This window comes from Neopsephotus bourkii, unplaced genomic scaffold, assembly GCF_033783945.1.
Source record: "Neopsephotus bourkii isolate Nb327-2 ecotype Australia unplaced genomic scaffold, CSIRO-AGI_Nbou_v1 NB_234, whole genome shotgun sequence".
In the NCBI taxonomy this organism is placed as follows: domain Eukaryota; kingdom Metazoa; phylum Chordata; class Aves; order Psittaciformes; family Psittacidae; genus Neopsephotus; species Neopsephotus bourkii.
This window is the reverse complement of record NW_026900744.1, coordinates 5,067,516-5,089,731: the sequence shown is the minus strand read 5'-3', so window position 1 is coordinate 5,089,731 and position 22,216 is coordinate 5,067,516. Positions and strand designations below refer to the sequence as shown.

General features: G+C 39.1%; 1 protein-coding gene across 16 annotated transcripts in view; it reads left to right on the top strand.

Moving 5' to 3' along the window:
- Nucleotides 1-22,216, top strand: part of MAST2 (microtubule associated serine/threonine kinase 2) — a 201,268-nt gene that overhangs the window by 151,997 nt on the left and 27,055 nt on the right. For all 16 annotated transcript variants that reach the window (XM_061344957.1, XM_061344962.1, XM_061344956.1 and 13 more), the window contains 6 exons: nucleotides 5,971-6,046; nucleotides 7,377-7,586; nucleotides 13,677-13,778; nucleotides 17,841-17,973; nucleotides 19,617-19,678; nucleotides 20,316-20,401. In XM_061344957.1, coding sequence (XP_061200941.1) covers nucleotides 5,971-6,046; nucleotides 7,377-7,586; nucleotides 13,677-13,778; nucleotides 17,841-17,973; nucleotides 19,617-19,678; nucleotides 20,316-20,401 — 669 coding nt within the window. The remainder of the gene's footprint in view (nucleotides 1-5,970; nucleotides 6,047-7,376; nucleotides 7,587-13,676; nucleotides 13,779-17,840; nucleotides 17,974-19,616; nucleotides 19,679-20,315; nucleotides 20,402-22,216) is intronic.

Genomic DNA, 22,216 nt, shown 5'->3' with positions numbered 1-22,216 from the left:
TTAGGCTTACTCTGGAAAACATCTTTTCTTCCAGGAGTGAAATGCATGGAGAGTGAATTCTTGCACCAAACTTTGCATCATTACTCTTTTTTTTAAGTTGTGAGATGCTGCCCTCCATCTTTTCCCAGTTCTCTTTCCTTGACATTTTGCTAACACATGGGAATGCATGGAGAATGTCAGAGGTAAAAGTAGAGTTAACTAATAACAACTTCTTCAGGAGCTGCCTTTGTGCAATCACTCAGCCCACCAATCTGCCCATTTTTCTTGATCTCTTTTTCTATTTCAGCATAATGTTGTCTAGGGAGAAAAGGTTTGACGATCGTAGCAGTGAATTTTTATGTAGTTGAAATAGATGAGATCATCCTTATTCAAATATGCTCCTTCATCTCTTTGTTGGATAGTGCTTTTTAAATGCAGTCCTCCAACCTGACTTTTGACATACTAGATCCTGCTGTTAATATACAGAGACAATCCTTAGAAAATACCTGTTGCCAAAATGGGCACCTGACAAAAAGATAGCCAAGACGGGACGAAGGTGTTGTGGAACCACGCCAGTGGCCCCTGTAGTCCATTTTTATCTTAAAAACGGATCCTGCAGGTTGTGGAGCTCTCTCGCCTCACTGCACTTAAGCATCAGAATCATAGAATCATAGAATAGTTAGGGTTGGAAAGGACCTTAAGATCATCAAGTTCCAACCCCCCTGCCATGGGCATGGAAACCTCGCTCTAAACCATATCACCCAAGGCCTCGTCCAACCTGGCCTTGAACACTGCCAGGGATGAAGCATTCACAACCTCCCTGGGCAACCCATTCCAGTGCCTCACCACCCTAACAGGAAAGAATTTTTTCCTTATATCCAATCGAAACTTCCCCTGTTTAAGTTTTAACCCATTACCCCTTGTCCTATCACTACAGTCCCTAATGAGGAGTCCATCCCCAGCATCCCTATAGGCCCCCTTCAGATACTGGAAGGCTTTAACCGCTTGAAGGAACCTTGGTGGTTTCATCACTTCACGCTGCTGCGTTTGGAAGGTGCTGTCTGCCATAAGCTGCAGAAGCAGGCACTTGCTCCCTGCAGAACGTGGATTCACCCAGCCGTGGGCTTGCCAGGGTTAATAGTTTTGTATTCTGAAGCACAAGGCATCTGTTGCTTACGGAACTCCTTTCTAACTACATTACAGATCACAGTGGTCTCAGTTTTCTCTCTCAAGACAATGACTTCTATGAACTTGATTTAAAAAAGTTTTTCAAAGTGCTTGCTTGTAAATCTATTCCTTTCGTGCTTCACTCACCATCTTTATGGTTTTCTGTTAATAGGAAAACTGGATATTCTTAGTTATCCTGTGTACTGCTCATGAGCTTAATTTTCTAGTGTTTCATGTTTAAAGCAGTCTCAGTCTCTGCTGGCATGTGTAAAAAATCCTGAAGTATTGGAAAGAGCTAGTTGCAGCCCCTGTGTTAGACTGTAGGACAAACTCATTGGTCCTTACGTTCAAAGAGATTGTGATTGAAATGTATTCCCTTTCCCATAATGTTGTCATAGAATCACAGAATGGCTTGGGTTGGAAAGGACCTTAAGATCATCAGGTTCCAACCCCCCTGCCATGGGCAGGGACACCTCGCTCTAAACCATATCACCCAAGGCTCTGTCCAGCCTGGCCTTGAACACTGCCAGGGATGGAGCATTCACAACCTCCCTGGGCAACCCATTCCAGTGCCTCATCACCCTCACAGTAAAGAATTTCTTTCTTATATCCAATCTAAACTTCCCCTGTGTAAAGTTTTAACCCATAGATCCTTACATATTTATTGTTTGCTAATTTATTATTTATATATACAGATATTTAGAAAATCCCCTGCTTAGCTTGTCACTAGGAGCAACATTCATAAGAATGTTACTCCTAGTATAGAGAAGAGCTGATGTGGAAAACAGTTCCCTGATACAAAACCAATTACAAATAGTGTTTGTCTGCAGATTAAATGTATCTGGAGCTCGTGCTTGTAAAAATGAATTAAAGAAATCAAAAAGTATGTAGAACTCAGAAATTTCAGAGTGCTTGATGAGAGAGCCTGTTTTCTGTTTCACTGTTTGCCTGCCTCAGGTCCCCCTTTTTCTAGTAGCACTAGAATAACTGCTCAGTGTGCAATTCTGTGCTCTTTGGTTATAATTATGCAGGAAGGGGGAACCTTTAAATAAAGACTGAAAAATAATCCAAAGTTGCATTTAATTTTCTACATGGTTTCCTTCATTGTATAGGTTGCTGTAATTCTGTGGGAAACTATTTCACTATTGCTGTGCATGTTACATAAACTCAGACTTCAGCAGAACCTGCTTTGCTGAGTTCAGTTCTCCTTTGGTCATTGTCCTTTCCAGAACCAGGATTAGGCCCCAAGGTCTAGTTGTGGTCTGTATGAAGCGCTGAGCTACATTTGCTCTGAAGTTTGATGGACTTTTTGACGTAGATTGTCCATATTTGCTTCTCCTTCACTGTCTTCTTTTTCCAGGGGGAGTTTTCTGACTTACTTCTAGTATTGATTAATTTGAATGAGGTGAAAGATTTATGTATTTGGTTCTTGGGGGAAGAGGAAAGCCGATACTCTGCTCATGTTCAGCAGAAGGTTTAACTTAGTTTCTACTTCATACAACTTTGGCTCTCTAGTTTTGAAATTCCTTATTTATAGAAACAAAAAAAATTAAGGTTATGGTTTTAATTTTCCTATGGACACTGGATTTGGTAGCATGCTGTAAATACATCCTCATTAAACCTTTACATACAGTCTGGAAGCAGTGGGGAGCACAGTGCTTTTAGCTCCTCTGCTTTTTCCTTATAAATAACAGCTGTCACAGTGAAGGAAAAATTAGGTATTCATAAACACCTCAGTTCTATTTAGTCACAGTTAAACTAGGTTTTGTAAGATTTAACTTATTACTATAAATGCTGCTCCTTCAAATAGCTGTCTATAAGCTATTTTCACTCTCTAGCTTCAGATAAAGACACATGAGTTTTGACAAGTTGAAGGGTAGAGACCTTTGTGGGAGATAGATGTCACTGGAAGTCTATCACCACATCATTTCCTAAACTGGAGGGAGAGTGAAGAAGGGGAAAAGAGAGAGTAGTCTTTCATTCTGCTGTTAAGCTGAAGGAGACGGATATTACTCTTCTAATGTCTCCTCCGCTGAAATGAAAAACACACCAACAATAATCATTTCTTTGACCTACCTATCTCTACACCAAGAGAAGCAGCCTGCTTTATATCTTAAAATGTTACGCACATGCACAGTCTGTGTCCTCTGTTTTAGAGGAAATAGTCTGTTCCTTTGTGAGGCTTGAAATGGTTGTTTGGTTTGGTTCTGTACGTGAAATTTAGGTTGATCATAGAATCACAGAATGGTTTGGGTTGGAAAGGACCTTAAGATCATCCAGTTCCAACCCCCCTGCATTGGGCAGGGACACCTCACACTAAAATGTGACACATAGATGTGTGAAGCTCTTGCATTTGGAAAGCTTTCATGCCAATAAAAGGTATTAAACTCCTGTTTTCTTTCTTTTTCTGAATTTCCTTACGTGGCATGCAGTTACCTGCCCAGATTTAGTTGTCAGTCCTGGTTTCTTTCTTGCCTGGTTGTGTCTCAAAGGTGCTGTGAAGTAATCAGCAGTGCCTGGCCTTTGGTTAGTTGGTATCCATCTAATTATTTCTGTAGATTCCCAGGCTAAGGATCAACATAAAAAATTATGGTGCAGTATATTGCGTTGCACTCTTGCTCTAGTCAGCTAGACTTTTAATTTGACCTGTTACACTAGGCAGATTTATTTAGCATGACAATTTGAGCCTCGATCCTAGGTTTTATCCAGGGTTGTTTGGACGCTCTGTTGTTTTAGGTTGCAAAAAGGGGCATCAATCAGCTTCCAAAACTGCCAGTCCCCAAGGAACATAAAGGGATCAGAAGTGTTTACTTTATTGCCCATCCCTAGACTCTACTTTGTTTCAGAATCATAAAAACCAAACCCAATAAACTCCTGTATCATTGTGGCTCTCCTTAAGGAAACACTACATCTCCTGGCAAGACAGCTTAAGTAGCATGATTTCTGCAGAGCCCTTAATTTCCTGTATCCATACAAATAAAATCAGAAGGCAAAACCCTTCATGTTTTATTGTAGCCCTAAGACAGCAAATACTTAAGCACGCACAAATTTTAGTAGGACTACTTTAATGTTAAAATGAGGTATGCATGTGCCTCTGTATTTCTGTAGTTAGTATCAAAGGGCTAAATATATCCTTGTAATTTATACCTCACTTAAATCATGCAGAGAAATAATACATTATATAAAAATAAATTCTTCAATAGCTGTATTTGCCAAGTTCTTCAGCTCCATATGGACTGCCAGTAAACAAGTGTCCTGTGTTTGTGTCAGGTGGTTTGGTCTGGGAGAAAAAAGGATAAAGATAACAGGCTAGATGTGGGAGAGGATTTGTTTGCAAGTCTGGAATTTAAATGTTCTTTTATTCTTTTTATAATGTCATTCCCTCTGAATATAAATGTAAATTTCCTTTTTAAAGCAAATTCTCCTTGCTTAAAATTAGCCATGTACCAAGCGAAGGGATAGGTTTTCTTCAAGTTGATGAAAATGTGTTTTTACCTGGTATTCAAAACATCCGAATCAGATTTTCTCTGTTAACGTAAGGATTCAGTGAGAGATTTAATCTGAATTGCATTTTCCCAAGCTGAGGGATAAACAATAAAAACAAGACACAATGCAATTCATGGAATTCCAGCATCAGGCAGGAAGATATTGGTATTGCTGTATGCTGTGAGCCAGCGAGTTAAATTTTCTTTGAATTGTAAATATATGTTCCCAAAAGAATGTTTTTTTCCTTTAAATAGGTTAGCAGCAAGGTAGTACCTGTAATTCATTCCAAGTTTAAAATGCATTTATTCCATTTAGAGAGATTCACTTCATCCTTCACAAGAAAGTTTAAAATGTTTGAACTCATTCAAGACAAGATTGTATTTTTTTGGCATAGAGGAAATATTTTTAGCAATATGTAGTACTCCTGAAATCATAAAGACAACGATCTTGTAAGATGCCAAATAATTGAGGCCCTTGCTTGTCTTGATCATTAAAACAAGGTAACTGGAGAAATGAGATGCTGTAGGCGATCCTGTAGTGAGGGATTATCTGCATTACCTCACTCCGGCTGTCCTCAGTGGCAGCATGAGTCAGAGCACTGCGTACCATCAGATGTGATGAAATGAGATGCAACTCTGCTTGAGAAAACCCACCCAAACAGTAATATAAATGCAGTTTGTTGAGATTTAGTGTCCTGGATTTTTTTGGTGTGCCTTGAAGTTGCTGGCTAGTCTATGCATACATGCATATGCATCCGTGGCGTAACATGCCTCAAGGGAGTGCAGTTTTCATAGAAATATACTGTTCTTAGTGTTGGTGGTATTTGTATAAGATTTAGCTGAGTAGCACTGCTCGTACATCCTTACTCTAGTGTGGTATCCTTCAGACAAAGCAAAGCAAGTCATCCCAAGTTCCTTGTCTCGGTTTACTCTGCTCCCTTCTGGCACTAGGGACTAGAGACAGCAGTGATTTCTTTCTGAGCAGGGCTGCTACCACTGCCAGGGAGGGCAGTAAGAAGAGAACAAGGGGAATATCAGCTGTACCTACAACACATGCACTGAGGTTTTGTGTGCTGCTTGTATGTTAGGGTTTGCATTTGGTGAAAATAGGTGAGTTTCTGCTTCAGTTCATGTGAAGACTGGAGTGTTAGCAGCTTTCAGATACTGTAGACTGCCACTGCTTGCTATCATTTTCTCTGAATTTAAGCATCTGCCCATTACTGAAGTAAAAGTTTTGGAAGGGTTGCAGTCAGTGTGGCAGCATTATGACCATCAATGGATTTTGGAGGGTTTTGATGTGATATCTATAAATGATAACGTGCTTTCTTTTCTCCTCTAGCCCGGGTCGCTCCCCAATTTCCTTTGACAGTGAAATAATAATGATGAATCATGTGTACAAAGAAAGGTTTCCAAAGGTAAAGAATCACTTTTTCAATACTGCATTCAATGAACTTGTGACCAAGCTCAGAATTAATGTAGTGCTTGTTGGAGAAGGAGCCCAGCTCCTACATCCCATTTCCAAACAGCAGTTTGCTGAGAGTTTGAAGCTGCTTTCTCTGCTTCATAAGTTATTTCTGTAGTAGAAGAAATAGATTGAATGGAGAGATTCAAATGGAAAGGGTGAAAAACTTTATGGTTCTGTGTATGTATTTCATATTTACTAGATTTCTCCTGTCTTGTAATGGGATGACACATGCTTACAAGAGTAAGGAGAAGGGCCATGCTTTGGCTCTCCATATATTTTTAACTAATCCATGGGTTTTTATTTAAATTTTGAATCACATCAAGGCTGGAAGAGGGAGGTTTTCTTTATTTTTGTGTACACTTTAAAAAGCTATTTTAAAAAGTCATTTCAAAATAAGTTTAATACCATTCTCTCAGATTTCCACATTTAACTGCTTTGAATTTGCTTTTTACTGATCCAGACTTCTTTGGTTTTGGTGGACTTTCCATTTTCATATTGGAAATGCAGGGTTTTCTTTTAAAATCATTCCAAATTATACTGGAGGTTTTGGCAATAATCAAGTTTGCCCCTGGGCCTCTTGGTACCAGAGAAGCAATGAAGATAGATTTGGATTTTAGGAAGTCAATCCCCGTTCAGTTACATTGAAATGTGCTGAAGTGATCTGCAGTCAAAATAAGCATGGAGTTTCTGAAAAAAAGCTGCATATTGAAGCCTGTAAAATCAAGCATTGAAAGTAAGATCTCATTGCAGTAAGTGTAGAAGACTGACATCTCACTGAAATGAGTTTAGAAGATCATGTATCCCACAGCTGTCAATACGGCCATTCCTTCCTGTTCCTGTACCAATAGGAAAAATAGATGTTTCTCTGGAGACAGGATATCAGGGCTTAATAGTGATAGAAATGTGTCTCTTGCTTGGGGCAACGATTTTTAGCTTCCCTGGTCTTGTCTAAAAGGTCTGAAAGCTGCTCCATATCGTATGTCCTTACTCTGGAGACCCAGGGAGGAATTACAGCCTCAGCACCAAGATATCTTTATGGTCATTTGCATTTTCAGAAAGTGTGTTCTGATTAATATTTGTTGTTTGCTCGTGTGCACATAACTTTTGCCTAGGGAATGCTGTTTAAATTCTCAGCAAAACGCTATTGTGTTTTGGAATATTTTTAAAGCCTCTTGTGTTTTGGAATTGCAAGTATGTTCCTTTAGCACCCGATTGTTTATGGTTTTAAGTTCTGGGATAGTAAAATTGAAGAGTAATTTCTCTTTATTCTGTACTCTTAGGCCACGGCACAGATGGAAGAGCGGCTGGCTGAGTTTATTGCCTCTAATGCTCCAGAGAACGTGCTGCAATTAGCAGATGGAGTCCTAAGTTTCATTCATCATCAAGTTATTGAACTGGCCAGAGATTGCCTAGATAAATCACGTGAAGGTCTTATTACTTCTCGGTACTTTTATGAGCTGCAGGAAAACTTGGAGAAACTTCTCCAGGATGTAAGTGCTCTCTGAAAAGTGGAATATATTGTTTTGGTTCAAACTTTGAATAATAGCCAGAGCTTTGGTTTTAGGAGAGACAGTGTTGTGGATTCTGGGGGGAAGGGCAGCGGGTGGGGATGTCAGGGGATCTGAGTTGTTCCTGTCTGCTGTTGATTTGCCACGGGCAGATGTGAGTAAGTCACTTCACCTGTGTACGTAGTTTGTACAAATTAAATATGCATATGAGTAAGTCAAAGGAAGTCTTTGCCATTTATGAAAATTGGGTTCATCCAGATGAAGGAAATTACTGAACTTTTCTTTCATGTACTTCAAACCTCTGAATGACTTATTAATTACAATAGGGCCTTCAAGGAGTGAAAACACCATAGTTTGTAGTGTTGCTATAAATTTTTCATAAAAGGTTTTCTTGAGCTGAACTTAATCCGGTTGTGGGGTTTTTAGTACTTCAGTGCGTTGTGTGGTGTTCAAAGCATAGGAAAATACACAAGGGGGCACAATTTTAATGCATGCTCAGTGTGATTCAGCTGCTCATTAGAAATTGCTCTTTTCCTTTAAAACGAAAATAATATTGAATTAAAAACATCTCTCAGAATTCATGCTATAGCTGTTGTGAAGAGTTAGTGCTATTACCAGTTGCTGGGTCCTGACCTCTATTTGGGAATGTTTCCTTAACCCTCTGCTTTGATTTAAGGAGATAGCAAGCTGAAAACAGGATTTACAAAGATTGCTGTATCAGATAACAGAGACACCTAGAAACAGAACACATGAAATAATTACTTTTCTGTGATGCTTTCGAATCTATTTGGTGAAGGTGTATTTATATGTCATTGATCAGTTTGGCAACCCACTGGCATGAATCGCCATGGGTGCCCCTTTGCCACTCTTTTCAGACATTAGGAAATGGCAGATGAATAAAAATACTATTTTAATATGCAATTATTGTATTAAAAAGCATTGTGAAACTTCAGAATTGTACCTTGTATCAGCTAAAATCTCTGGCTACCCTTTTTATGAGTGTGGCTGCAATTTCCCTGATATTTGGTATGCGTGGGGGAGAAATGAATGGTGTTTGGTTTTGTGGTGTTCTGCCTGGATGGGGAAAGTAATTTTGGCAGATCAAGAGAGGTAGGGAATATCTTTCGAGGCCTTGTTGGTTGTCTAGCTATGGGATATCAGTAACCACTGTGGATGTGTTTAATAGTAGAATATGTGTTTCCTTGTAAAAGTGGTGTTCTATGGATGCTGTGCAAGAGTTTAACCACTGATGCCACCATCCAGTGCTGGAGTAACTGCATCTTGTTGAAGGAACTGTTCAGTATTTGTAGTCTTTAGGAGAGAGGAAGATGTTTCTGAAGTTGAAAGTGGCAGTGTAGCCTTTCTGGGCAGAATAAACATCACCCAGCCTAGCAGCGGCTGGCAGAGGCATGTGAGCAGCCCTGCATATATGGGGCAGGCAACCTAAAGGGGAGATGGGGTATGCATCCAGATAAGTATGTGTCAGTGGGTGCACCTTTTATCTCCAGAGCCTGGAAGCAGGGTGTTTGCATGCATCAGCTATGAAATAAGGGATTAGGCCTTTTTGGGTGGTGTTTTTAAAGTTGGAAAGATTTCACTTGAAGTGAGTATGTGTGCTCAGCAAAATAGCTTCCATTTCAAGGGGTGCAAGGGGACTACAGAGTGTTTAACTGCTTTTGGTAGCAGATACTTGGAGCTTGAAATTTTCCAAGACTTTTCTTCTCTGTGTGTAGACAATGATTTCTCATACCATAAGGAATTAAGAGAGCAGTAAATTGGGTCTAGCCACTTCTGGGCTGTACTTCCAGGCCTGTGTTCTGACCTGAAGACATTAATCAGGATCTTTGAGGTCTGGGTCACATAAATCTGCTTGTTCCTTTCCTCTCCCCTTTCTCAGAACAAATCCTCAAAACACACTTCTTAAACGTCCTTTTCCCCTTGATCCTACATGCATTAAACTGCTGCTCCTTAGCACAGGGAAGGATGACATTGAACTGTTATTAGAGAAGATACGATAGTTGTCTTTGAGCTTGTTCACGAATAGATGTTCAGGGCTCTCTCTTTGACCTCTTCCTCCTTAACCTCTGCAGAGTGGGGCTGAGAGAAGGGTCAGTTCTTAAGTTGAATTGATTTACTTTAGGAAGTTAAGTGGGCAAGACACAATTAAAGGGAAAGCTTAGAAACAAGGGAGGCAGAACAGGCTGGGAAAGAAGAAGACAAGGAAATTAAAGACAGCAGAGAAATGTCAAAGACTTCATTCTGTATCTTTCTCATTTGTTTTTAATGTCCTATCGTAATTCCTTGGCTTTTCAATATTTTAATATTTAAAAGCTACTTGTTTTCCCCTGCTTGCCAGTCTGTGCTCTGCCCTCCAGACTGCATTCTGAAAGGAAGTAATTGGCACATTTCATCCTAAATATATAGAAATTGGTGGGAATATTTCTTTTGGAGGACCCACCTGAAACACAGGAAGTTTGGAGTCAAGTTCAGATGATTCCAAATTTGAGGGTCTTTGCTTAGCTTGTAGGGTATCACACAGAGTTACATGCTATATAAGTAATACCAACTGGAAGCTTATCAAAATATCTCTTCCACTTGGGCAGTTGCATGGTCTGTGCAGTAGGATATGTAGTTTTATGGTATATTTTTATAACATACAGACAGACTGGGAAGATGGTTTATTGGTGAATAATGAGGTCAGAAGGTGGCAGGAATATCCACGGACTTTCATATAGTTTTACTGTGAAAGAATGGATTCTCTTGACATTCTTTTTTAAGGGGACAGTTGTGACATGCGCTGACAAACTAAACTTGCACAGTATTTCAAACCATAGAAAAGAAACCTGATGCAATGTGTTGCGGTTTGAGTCTACTTTACATTGTAGGAATACAACAGAGTAATTTGGTAAGTAAATAATGAGCTCTTTATATATACCAAACCAGAAAGCTTTTAAAAGTTTTTAGATCCTGGCTTTTGTAATAAAATGCCAACAAATCTCATTATATGGCAAATGAGATCTTCTCTCTTGTTTGGAGCGTGAAATAATGTCTTTTAGCCAGAAAAAAAACTATTGCTTATTGTGTCATTGAAATTATCCTGAAGTAAAAATGAATGTAAGGTATTTTCTTTATTTTGGAAAACACGAATGTTGCACTTCACATGGTAAGACTATTGAAAAATAAGATAAAACAATAAAAACTAATATGTGGCATTCAGTTCTTTACTGTTACCATAGGGAGTGGCCTTAGAGGATGGGATAGGACCTCAGGTCACTGGGGGGGGAAAAATGGTTATAGTCAGTTATTACTTGGCTGAATTAACAAGATAAAAGTGGCCAAAAGAAATTTAAAGGCTTTTGCATAGGTGTAGCCAATTGGTGAGGAAGGTGAAAGATTACAGGTGTTTCTGTGCATAGAACAGAAGGAACAGGGAAAAGTATTAGTATTACACTGCAGTGACTGATGCTGCACATTGGCAAATGGATATTCTGATTGGGATTGCTGTCTTAATATGAGCCTGAGTGTAAATTTATTGGTTCTTGGCATTGCAGGTCTATTGTTTTGGTTTCCTGCAGTATATTAGCTTAATTACAGCATTGTGAGTTGCATATCCCAGTTATTGGTCCTGCTGAACCCCAGGGGAGGACAGTGATTTTAATTTCATGCCCCAGTAGCTACAGTTAGTGACGGATGGGTCTTTCAGATAAGGGAATCGGTCTGTAAATTATCCATTGCTACCTCCTGTACACGTGTCACTGGCAATGTGTGCAGGAATGGCATCAGCCCCTACCCACAGCCCCTATAGCTTCTCCCTCCTCCCCTTGGGAGGCGGGAGGGGAGGAAACCCTGAAAGGCCATCAGAAACCTGCAGACAAGCGTGTCATCACTGGGAAGCACTGATGAGATGGCACGCCTCATGCCAAGGCACATGGAAGCTGCAGGCAGTGCTTGGCTGTATAACTCTCTGGTTTCCACACGCTGTCCTTGAGACAGATTGCGCACAAGATGTCTGTAGGGATGTCCGGGCTGTCCTGTGTGAGAAGGAAACAAGAAGAGGCAGTTTTGCTGAGGATCTTGGAAGAGCAGCGCTGTGCAGAGATGATGGCTGAGTGGCTCTTACAAGTTGTGTTTGGTTTTTTTTATCCTTTTGCTTTTTGTATCATTTGGCAGTCATGGTTTGGCTTTTCATTTCCAAAACAGGCACCTGATGAAATTAGTTACATTTTCAAATTGTTTTGCCTAAATTGTCATAGATGAGAAAAAGAGAAAACGAAAGGACTTGATTTAAAAGATTGCTTAACAGTACAAATGGATGCAAACTGATGAATGATTGATATTTTTTGTGTAATATAACTTATATGGGGGGAAAAGGACTTTCCAGTTGCATGGCTCATTTTTCAAATGGTACAAAGTTGTTGATGTTATTTATTCATTTCAGCACAGCTAACCCCTGGTGATCTGGAATGGCTTTTCAAATATGAAAGCATTAATTCGCTCTAGAATTCATATTTTAACTTATGAGTTTGCATAATGCATTAGGGGACACAGAGTGAATACTGATCACCTTCATTCTGATTATTTTCTATTTTATAATTAGAAAATAGCTTTCAGTTAGGAAAAAAAATATCACGACTTACTTCAGTGCTTTTGAAATTACCTTCTTTTTAAGGCTCTGTAGCCAGGAAGCATCTCAGATACTGCTTTGAGATAATGAACTAGCAGGTACATTGTTTTCTTCAAGGTTAAAAACAGGTTAAAATTCTCGCCCTGGCTTCTCAGTGCTGAAGGAGACAATTCAAAATCCGTTAGTCTGACCTGTGTCCTAATGAGAAATAATAATTTTCTGAATTTTACTTTGTTTGGTAACAAAAGATCGGGCATGTTTTATTGAAAACGCTGCCTGTATGTTTCTAGCTCTGAATTTCTGCTTTTACTGTTCTTTTAGGTGATCTCTGGTGTGATCTGACTTTTCACCTGTGTCTTTTTCTTAGATGGTGCTAATGAACAATGCTAAATGAACCTTTAGTTCATTGCTGCTTGCAGCCTCATTGATAGAATAGCGTTCCTATGACCAAGTGACTGTTTGCCAGCATAGGACCATTGGCTGAGCTCTGGACTTTGTGGCTGTGCTAAAGCCTAATTTTTAGACCTTCCAAAATGAATAGCTATACAGAGTTTCAGTTTTTACGTGTTATTGGAACCATCTTTTTATCACCCTGCAATGAAATAGTTTTATTTGAACTTCAGCACTCATAATGTAACTATAGCACGCTTGAGCAAAAGAAGAGTAATTTGCGGGGGGGGGGGTGGGGTGGTATTTGTTGTTTGTTTAAGGGGGGATTAATTTAATTATCTTTTTAGTGTGTATTGTTATAAAAAGATACCTCACACAGACACATAATCTTGAAACTAAGCCTTGAGCTTATACTGCAATCTGGTGAAGCAAAAGAAGTGGACAAGAATAAATTCTCTGAGTTAAGTTTCTATATGCTCTTTGCTTTTCTTGTCTGCTTGGTCCTACATATAATATGTAGCTATTATGTGTTATATTGTACGTATAATATGTACAATATAATATGTAGCTGACCAGCAGGATTTATAAAATTAAATAAAGAGAAATACAGGTTAGTTTTTCTTGATGATGAACAGAAGTGGCTCGAATTCTGTTTGTAAAGTAAAGCTGAAAGTGAAGTCTAGAAATATATGAGGCTGTTAGTAATTATCTATGCCAGTGTTCTGTGGGAGGTGAAATTGAGAAAACCAGTGTTCCTCTTTTCATTTTTAAAAACAAAATAAAAACACAACCTGTGTGGTATTAACTGATAGGTGGTACAATGCAAATACAGCTTTTGAAGTCTGTCTTGCATGGTAAAAGGAGTCAGTTGCAATGGAAAATCTGTGTGTAACTTGGCATCCTTGAGTGAGACGGGATCATTGCCTGCTCTGACTCTGTCATGCCTTTGCTTCTGAATTATGGTTACTGAGCTGGTGATTGCTCTGCATTCAGTATCTGAGACATGAAACTGAAGAGTTCACTGCTAGGGCCACAATGTGACGTTCTGCTCTCCACAGGCCCACGAGCGATCCGAGAGCTCCGAGGTTGCCTTCGTTACTCAACTTGTGAAGAAGCTGATGATTATCATTGCACGACCAGCTCGGCTGCTTGAGTGCCTGGTAAGTTTGCTCCTCAGGAGAGTGCATATGTGACCTAAAGAGTGTGATGTGTGTTTGAGCATATAAGAAATACAAAACCTCAATAGAAAGCTTTAAACTCTCATCAAAACATTCATGAAAAATAAATCTGTATTATTTAAAAAAGGAGTACTAAGTGTCTTTTGCATTAATATAGAGGAATCTTCCCAATGGACTGTCTGTTGCAACAGCAGCTACATTATATTTTAGTATAAAATTTATAGCTGAGGGACCAGATGTAGCAACTGACATCATTTCATACTACTTGCTGCCACCTGATTTCCTCTGCTTAGTAGCTACAGCAAAGAACCTGTAAACGTATAGTGTGCATAAGGTGCCTAGAGAGCTATGCTAAGAAAGTACTATCACTAGGGAAGAAGTTCCTTTCCATGATGTAAATGGTCTTCGAGTTCTTGGACCTTTGCTGTAGACCCAGCAATTGCAGAGAAACCTGGTATCAGGTTTTCCAGCTGTGCGCACAGAGGGATAGGCCAGTGAATCATCCAAGCAGATTTGTAAGCCTGGGATTGAAATCCTATGTGGTGCTATTGTAATACATGGGAAAGCAACTCTCATTGCTTTTTTTAACTTACTCTGGCTAATAAGCATGTATTTTGGTTTTTATTTAATTCTCAAAAATGGTGAAGTGTTTAGGCCATCTCAATGAAATAGGCCACTGTGTCCTGCCACTCAAAATATATGTTGTAAGTACACTGGAGAAGCAGCCTGAACATGCATTCTTACTGTGATGCCACAGCAGGAGAGTTACTATAAACCTTCTATATCACAGAATCATAGAGTGTTTGGAGTTGGAAGGGACCTTTAAAGGTCATCTAGTTCCAATACCCCTGCCATGGGCAGGGTTACCTTCCACTAGACCAGGTTGCTCAAGGCCCCTTTCAGCCTGGCCTTGAACAGTGGAAAGATGTGATTTGGCCTCTGGTGTACACAGTGCTGTGGTTATTCATTATTCTGTGACTGTATTGCAAAAGGATGTTGAAAAGCTTTGGTGAGAGCATAGGGAAGAGTCACAAAAAATTGCTGGAGTGTGAGAGAAGGTGTCTCAAACCTACAGTAGAACTCAGGAAATGACAGGATCAGATACCCTGGTGTGTCAAAGCACACTGTCTGATGGTTCTTTCTGCACAGAAGAATGACAGGGAAGCCACATAGTTTTGAGACGTCAGAGAAGTTGGTAAACTTGTGAATCTGTAGCTTGATCTAGATGTATAGTTAACATCTGAGGCACGTTGAAGACAGTGTGTCCATGGACAGCCTTTAGCAGTTGAGTCACTAGAGGGTAAATGAGTTTTGCAGAGCTTTCTTAGACAGAGTAGACAAGAGTGTTCCAATGTTTCTGATGATACCAGCTTTTAAAAACACCTGCAGAAGTACTGAGAACCAGTAAACTTTGGAGGGTTCTCTTGCATCAGATGGATTGCTCTGCTGTGAACCCTGTGGTGCAGGGAGGACCACTGTCAGTCATGAAGTACAACCAGAATATGACCATCTATCTTGTACAGCCAGGAAGACAGATACCTACACTTACTTATTCAAGAAGTCTCCATTAGATTACATTGAAAATCCTGGGCAAACCTCCATTTAAACTGGGGATTCTTTGGCTTTCAAAACTATTTTTGTGATTTAGATGAGTTTAGCGACTCCAGTACTTCTTTGAAATCTTTTTTTTGGAAGTAAAAACAATGAAGAAATGAAATAAATTTAAGCTTATTGGGTTTGTATTTGCTGTGTTAATCATTGTCATTTATGCTTGTATACGCCCTGTTAGTAACATGTCATCTGGGAAAACATAAAACTTACTGAAGTTTTACTAAGCAAGCAGTTCCAAACTCAAGCCAGCTTTTTGCTGCAAATCAATACATCTCCAAGGTCCTCCAGTATCTTCTGCACCTGATGTTCTGCAAAGTGAGTGGGAGCAGGTGGAAGCAGGAAAGTCATTGATGTTTGAGTAATGAACTCCAAAGCATGTAGTGACAACCTTGACAATGAAGTGGCTAGACTTCAAAGTATAATATTTTGACCTGTATATTAGTGTTTCCTGGGTATTTTTTAACCTGCATTGCCTTCCTAGCTTTTTTTTTTGCTCCAAAACATATTGTATTCTGTTGACATGAAGAATTAAATATGGATGTTCCTTATATCATATAAAACAACAAGAAATATAGTAGAGGATAGTCAACCATTTAAATAGCTTGATGACTCCATGTTGTTTTGATTGTCTCGCATACTTCTTTTACAGCTTAACCTTTAGTTTCAATTGTTTGTGAATTCATAAACAGTTTTTCTAAGTATTTAATATTAAGGTTAATTTTAGTAACAAAGCTCATCCGTATTTCTTCCTTGCAAGTTAAGTAACTGATCACATAGGCGGTGATTGTAATGGTTTTGGTTGTTGTAATAGGGAAGAAAGCATTTAAATATTAAACATTAGTTATTTGGCTTCAGTCTTTTTATTACCTGTTGGGCTGTGAAATGTTCATTTATGGGCTGTGAACCTCTGGAGCTTCAAGAAAATAATAATGTTTTGTGTGTCACTGAAACCATCTTTGGGAAAAAGTATGTAATTTATTCTTTTTTTCCAGTTCATTTTCCCATAGCGCCTGCCTCCCTTTAGTGGCGTTCATTCCTCTCTATTCAAATGATTAAATAAATCTGCCAGAAAGAGGACAGAACTGGAATTTATTAAATTTCTTAACTTTTTGTACGCTTGAATTTTTTGCTACCAGACTTTTTTTCTTTTGTCCTTTACTCACCAGTAGATGATCTCCAGTTCCATAGAAAACTATGTCTTCCCATTCACCTGTATCATATTATTTCCCTGTATCATATATATTATTATATATAATACATATATATGCATGTATGTATACATATATACACATAATACATATATATACACATAATATATATACATAATACATATACATGTGTATATAAATGGTGACAGAATGTATACAGTCAGCATTGCTTAGAGCAGTCAAGATGTGCGTCTTTTCTCTGTTTCTCTAACCATTCAAATGTCTATATCATCACAATCTCTAATTTCTCTTTCTTGTTTACAGTTCTGTGCTCTCTTTTCTCTTACGCTGCTGGCACACTCAGACCAGTTCTTCCCTGATGCCCTCACAGCTGTATGCTCTAACTTCCCCTTTTGCCCTCCCATTTCACTAGAACATTTCTGAAGAGTCTTGACAAAGCTGCTCATTGCTGGTGAATGATGAGGTTTGTAGGGGAGAGTTAAAGTTGATGAGTGAATGTGCTTCTAAGCAGAGTGCTCCTGCTTCCAACGGCTTGTCTTCTATTTCCAAGTGTATCTGTTAGTCTAGTGAAGGAGATCACTCCTTCTTATAGTCTTTCCTTGCCTTTAGAGATCATATACACCAAGACTGAGTTGATAACATGATCTTCTATTGAATAGTACAAGAAATACTGCTGCAGCATTTCTCTCATAGGAAGTGAAATCTTCAGTGCTGATGAAATAGCAATTGCTATTTTATTAACCATTTTATTAGCAGTTGCTAAGTTCGGGACAGTTACTGGATTGGGTGGGTGTATGGGTTGATCAGAAGTGACATTTGAAAGCAGGAGAGGTTTATATTGGCTTAACTCACCTGTCAGATGGAGGTGGCAGAAGAAGTCACTTCAGTCCTCATCACAGACCTTTTCTTGGCACACCTCAATGTGACAAAATCAGGAAGTGTGTCCACAGCGATGCTTACATTATCATGACATTGTTTTCCAGTAGTCCATTATAGGTTCATGAAAAATCCCTACAGTCCTTTTCCTGTTTTGATTTGCAGATCTGAGGCAGTGAACGTCCAGCAGGCTGTGAATGTCTGCCATTTTTGCAGAGCAGAGTGGAATGCATTGACTTACTTGTTGTAGCTGCAAATGTTTTCTATCACTGCTGAGCCCAGAATTAACTTTGGATGTTTCCAAGGAATCTCCTATATGGGGGAAGAAACTTTTGTAATTGTAAAGCTGAGTCATTTACCTCTTCTCTTTCTCACCCCCTTCCTCTAGGAGTTTGATCCTGAAGAGTTCTACCATTTGTTAGAAGCTGCAGAAGGCCATGCCAAGGAAGGGCAAGGAATTAAATGTGACATTCCTCGTTATATTATCAGCCAGCTGGGACTCACCAGGGATCCCTTGGAGGGTGAGAACTCTTGGTTTGTACTCTCCAAACTGCTGAAGGGATAACCAGACATCCTGATCACTGCATAGCTGAAGGAGGCTTTTGTTTTATTGGTTTAATTTCTAGGCCATTTTTCCTTATTTTCCTGTTTGCTGTCAAATTCTAGACTGTCCTTTCCAGCCCCATGTCTCAAAGGAATGTTGCTGGGCTAATGGTCGCACATCAACAGTGACAATCCTTTACTTACGATGTAATAATGTCTCCCTGTGTTATAGTACTATAGCTGAAAGTGTTAGAAAACAGCTTTATGATTTAACTGTTTTCTCTGTGCTGTTGGACAGTAAAAGTAAGTCTAGCTGTTACTCTAATGATCTGCCTTCCTGCTGGTGGCCTGGTTGGAAAGTATCCTATCATCTCACTTTGTTGTCCTCTCTGGGAAAAGTGCATCTGTTGTGATTTTCCAGAAGAAACGAGGACTAGTACAAATTTTTAGGTGGAGATAATGTTGTATTTTTAGGTCTCCCATAGCAGTGAAGCTAAAGAGAGTAATGCTTTAGAAGAGAGTAACAGCTTTTCTGCTAGGTGCCAGAATTCCATATGGTAAATTGAATATGCTGTAAACATACAGAGGCCCACAAGATCCTACCTTTGGAATTTGTGAGTTGATATTTCTGCCTGGCCCTTTGCTAATCCTATGGCAAGTTTTAGGAGCATGCATAGCTTGCTCAACAACAATAGAAAGTGGCAGAAACTGGAGGTTACTGTGGAATATTTGAGTGATTGAACTGTACTTTTTATTTTCTCAGGAGAGCATAGTTTTAGCATAAGTTAGTTGTCTGGATAGGACTAGTTTAACTTCTGTGGTGTTTATCGGAATGACAATGACAGGTTGACTTCAAGTGAAGAGCTCTTCGGGAAAATTTCTACCAGAGATTGCTAAATGCAATTTAATAGCATTTGTTGAAATCTGACATTAAAGGGAAATTTCCTTTGATCCCTGTCATGGGAGAGAACCTTTCCATCATTAATTCCCTTTACTAAAGTCAAATTTTCTTTAGAGATGTGTGGAGATGTCAAGGTGCCTTATTTCCTTTCTGTAAGGAGGGCACCCAGAAATGTCAGTGGTGTCTGTTCAGAGACTAGTAGTTACTGTAGGATTTGGGTTTGCAAAGTTTATAGCATCTCCTAAGACAGCTGAGTAGCCTAAACTGGCTTTCTCCCAGTTTGTTGCTGCTCAGCATTTTGCAGAATCAGACAGATTTCATGCAGGGAGATTGTTTGAAGTGTAATGCATTTTCTTTTGAGGACTACAGAGGTGCCACCAGGCTATACGCAGACATGCATGCATGGAATAGCTTTTAATATTAACTAGATAGCAGTTTCCCCAAACATGCATTTATTGCTTTTACTTATTATAGAAACCATCTCGAATAAGTCAGGCTGAAATTAGAGCAATTAATTATATTCATCTTTATACAAAATACTGCCTGCAGCTTCTACCATGTTAAAGGTTATCACTGTATAATTGGGGTGACTTTTTACAGAGGGGAAAAATGTCCTTCATCATCTACAAGCACCTCTTAAAATCCTGTTTGTCTTGTATAAACAAAGAGAATAGTGTTTGATTGAGATCATTAGGAATAATCTTTCCTCTTTCTTTTCAGAAATGGCCCAGCTGAATAGCTATGACAGCCCAGACACTCCTGAGACAGATGATTCGGTCGAGGTAAAGCAGTAATACTCACTCTGTCTAGCACAGTTTTTTTTTATCTCTGGAAAGAAGTAGTCTGCAATAAAGAATTAATTATAATGCAGAGTAATTTTAATTAAAAAAAAAAAAAACCAAAACCCAAGTGCTGACATTTAAAAGAACACATTAAAACACTCATAAAAAGGTGGAAATCTCTGTACTGTGGTGATGAAATGCTTAAAAGTTCCAAACAGGCATTATCATCAAGTTTTGGTGATGTTTTTTTGAGTTGCAAACAAAAAACATCTGGAGCAGTTCTTTGGAGCAGCATTTGTAAAATCAGATGAGTTTTGAAGGAGTTGACTTTAGTAACAGACAATTGGAAAAATTTAATTCTATAACCTCTAAGTTTCAAGGATCTTTAGTTGTTTATTGTCTTTTAAAATGTAATGTTGAGGAAAGGCCTGAATCTTGCAGTCCACTGACTTTTGGTGCTAATAATTTGTGAGATCGTCTGCAAGGGTACTAGAAATACAGACAGTTAGAGATACATCCAGATGTTTAGGTATGTGTTGAGATTGGGTGAATGCTGCTTAAAGAAGAAAAGGACCAAAAGGTGATGTATAGAATGAAGTAATTCCTGTTCCTGATTTCCGTTTTCTTCTTTCCCTAGAGCCGTGGAGCCTCTGTCCAGTCAAAGAAAACTCCGTCTGAAGAAGAGTTTGAAACTATCAAACTGATCAGTAATGGTGCTTACGGGTAAGGCTTTGCTTCAGAGGAAAATATCATTGTCCTACCCAGCGAAGGGCAATAGCAGTGTTTCGCAAATGATTGTTTTTTGTTGGGTCCAAAGCATAAATGAATTTTGCTTGGGTCTTAAACAGATCCCACACTTCTGATGTCTTCTGCATTCTTCTGGATGGTGCCCTTTCTTGTATGTTCTCAGGGTTTCTCAGACAATAGCCCCTGTACTGGACTTAGTTCCTGGCTGTGGAGTCCTTATATTAGAATCATAGAATCATAGAATAGTTAGGGTTGGAAAGCACCTTAAGATCATCCAGTTCCAACCCCCCTGCCATGGGCAGGGACACCTCACACTAAACCATATCACCCAAGGCCTCGTCCAACCTGGCCTTGAACACTGCCAGGGATGGAGCATTCACAACCTCCCTGGGCAACCTATTCCAGTGCCACACCACCCTTACAGTAAAGAATTTCCTCCTTGTATCCAATCTAAACTTCCCCTGTTTAAGTTTTAACCCATTACCCCTTGTCCTATCGCTACAGTGCTTAATGAAGAGTCCCTCCCCAGCATCCCTACAGGCCCCCTTCACATACTGGAAGGCTGCTATTGTAATGCTATATTGTGTTGAACTGACACACAGCTTCCAGCTCAGGAACCTTTTGTAAAAATTAGTTGCCCTACATTAAAGATTTCAGAGTCTGGTATTCCTAATCCTTCTGTGGTGCAAGTTTTCTGAAGCCCTTCCAGGCTGTGTGCTTAAGCCTGTTTTTCCAGGAACTATTTCTGCAGTGTTTCTTTGTGGTAGGTAGGTAAGATACAGACACTTCAGTTCCTTAGCTTGAGATGATGAAAACCTTTTCCCTAAACATTGTCTCTAGTAAGAATATTATCACTTAGTTTATTGTGAGATCCTTAAGTAATAGTAAAAAAATGTAGTTCCACGGTCTGAGAACATTATTTTGCACCAATTTCCTTATTGCTTATTAAGCCAGTCTGCATTTCCTTTGATGCTGTTTGGTTAAGTCCTGTAGTTTGTATTTGGTTAAAGGCTCAACGAGTGAGGGTAAAATTCTGTAGTTGCAAATATTATTGATGTTTCATTGAAAAGTCATTGAAACAGCAAGAATATTGAGAGAGAAATAGCTTGTGCTTTCCTGTTCTTCCATGCATTCAGATTTTATATGTAATGTGGCTGTTCATAAGCACTTCAGATACTAAAATTACATTGGGGCAAGTCTGCTCTGAGAAATAATACAGTAAAAGTGCCATTAGATTTTATTATCCATCGAAGAACCCAAAATGAGGTTGATTGGTTAAAATTTTAACTGCTCATACAAACCTATCCAGAATTTTAAAGATGGTTCTTTGACTCTCTGCCATTCATAAATCCTTACCAGGGAAATCACTAGGCTGTAACTGAAAGGCGGTGATATTCAGTAGGTCATAACAGCAAAACTTGAGCACGTGCTTGACTGTTTTGTTGAAGTGGGTACTTAGTTAACAGCAACTCTTTTTTTTGAAGTTATATGTGAGAAAAGCGGAAGCGTATTTTTTAGTCAGTGAAGACACAATGGAGCTTGTCAAAGAAGATTTTATATCTCTTCAGTCATATTTCTGCACAGACCCCATTAAATGTAACTTGGCTTAAAAGAGGGGAAAGAAGTGGTTGTTTTGCTGTTACTCGTGTCTGTCTTTATCCTGGGTGTATTTTATAGTCAGCTGCTGGTAGGACACAGTATCATGTTAAATGTCATATACTCTGGAGAAAAGGAAACAAGTACTGATTCAATAAGGCAGGCAAACTGGATGAAAATTTTATTTGCAAACTG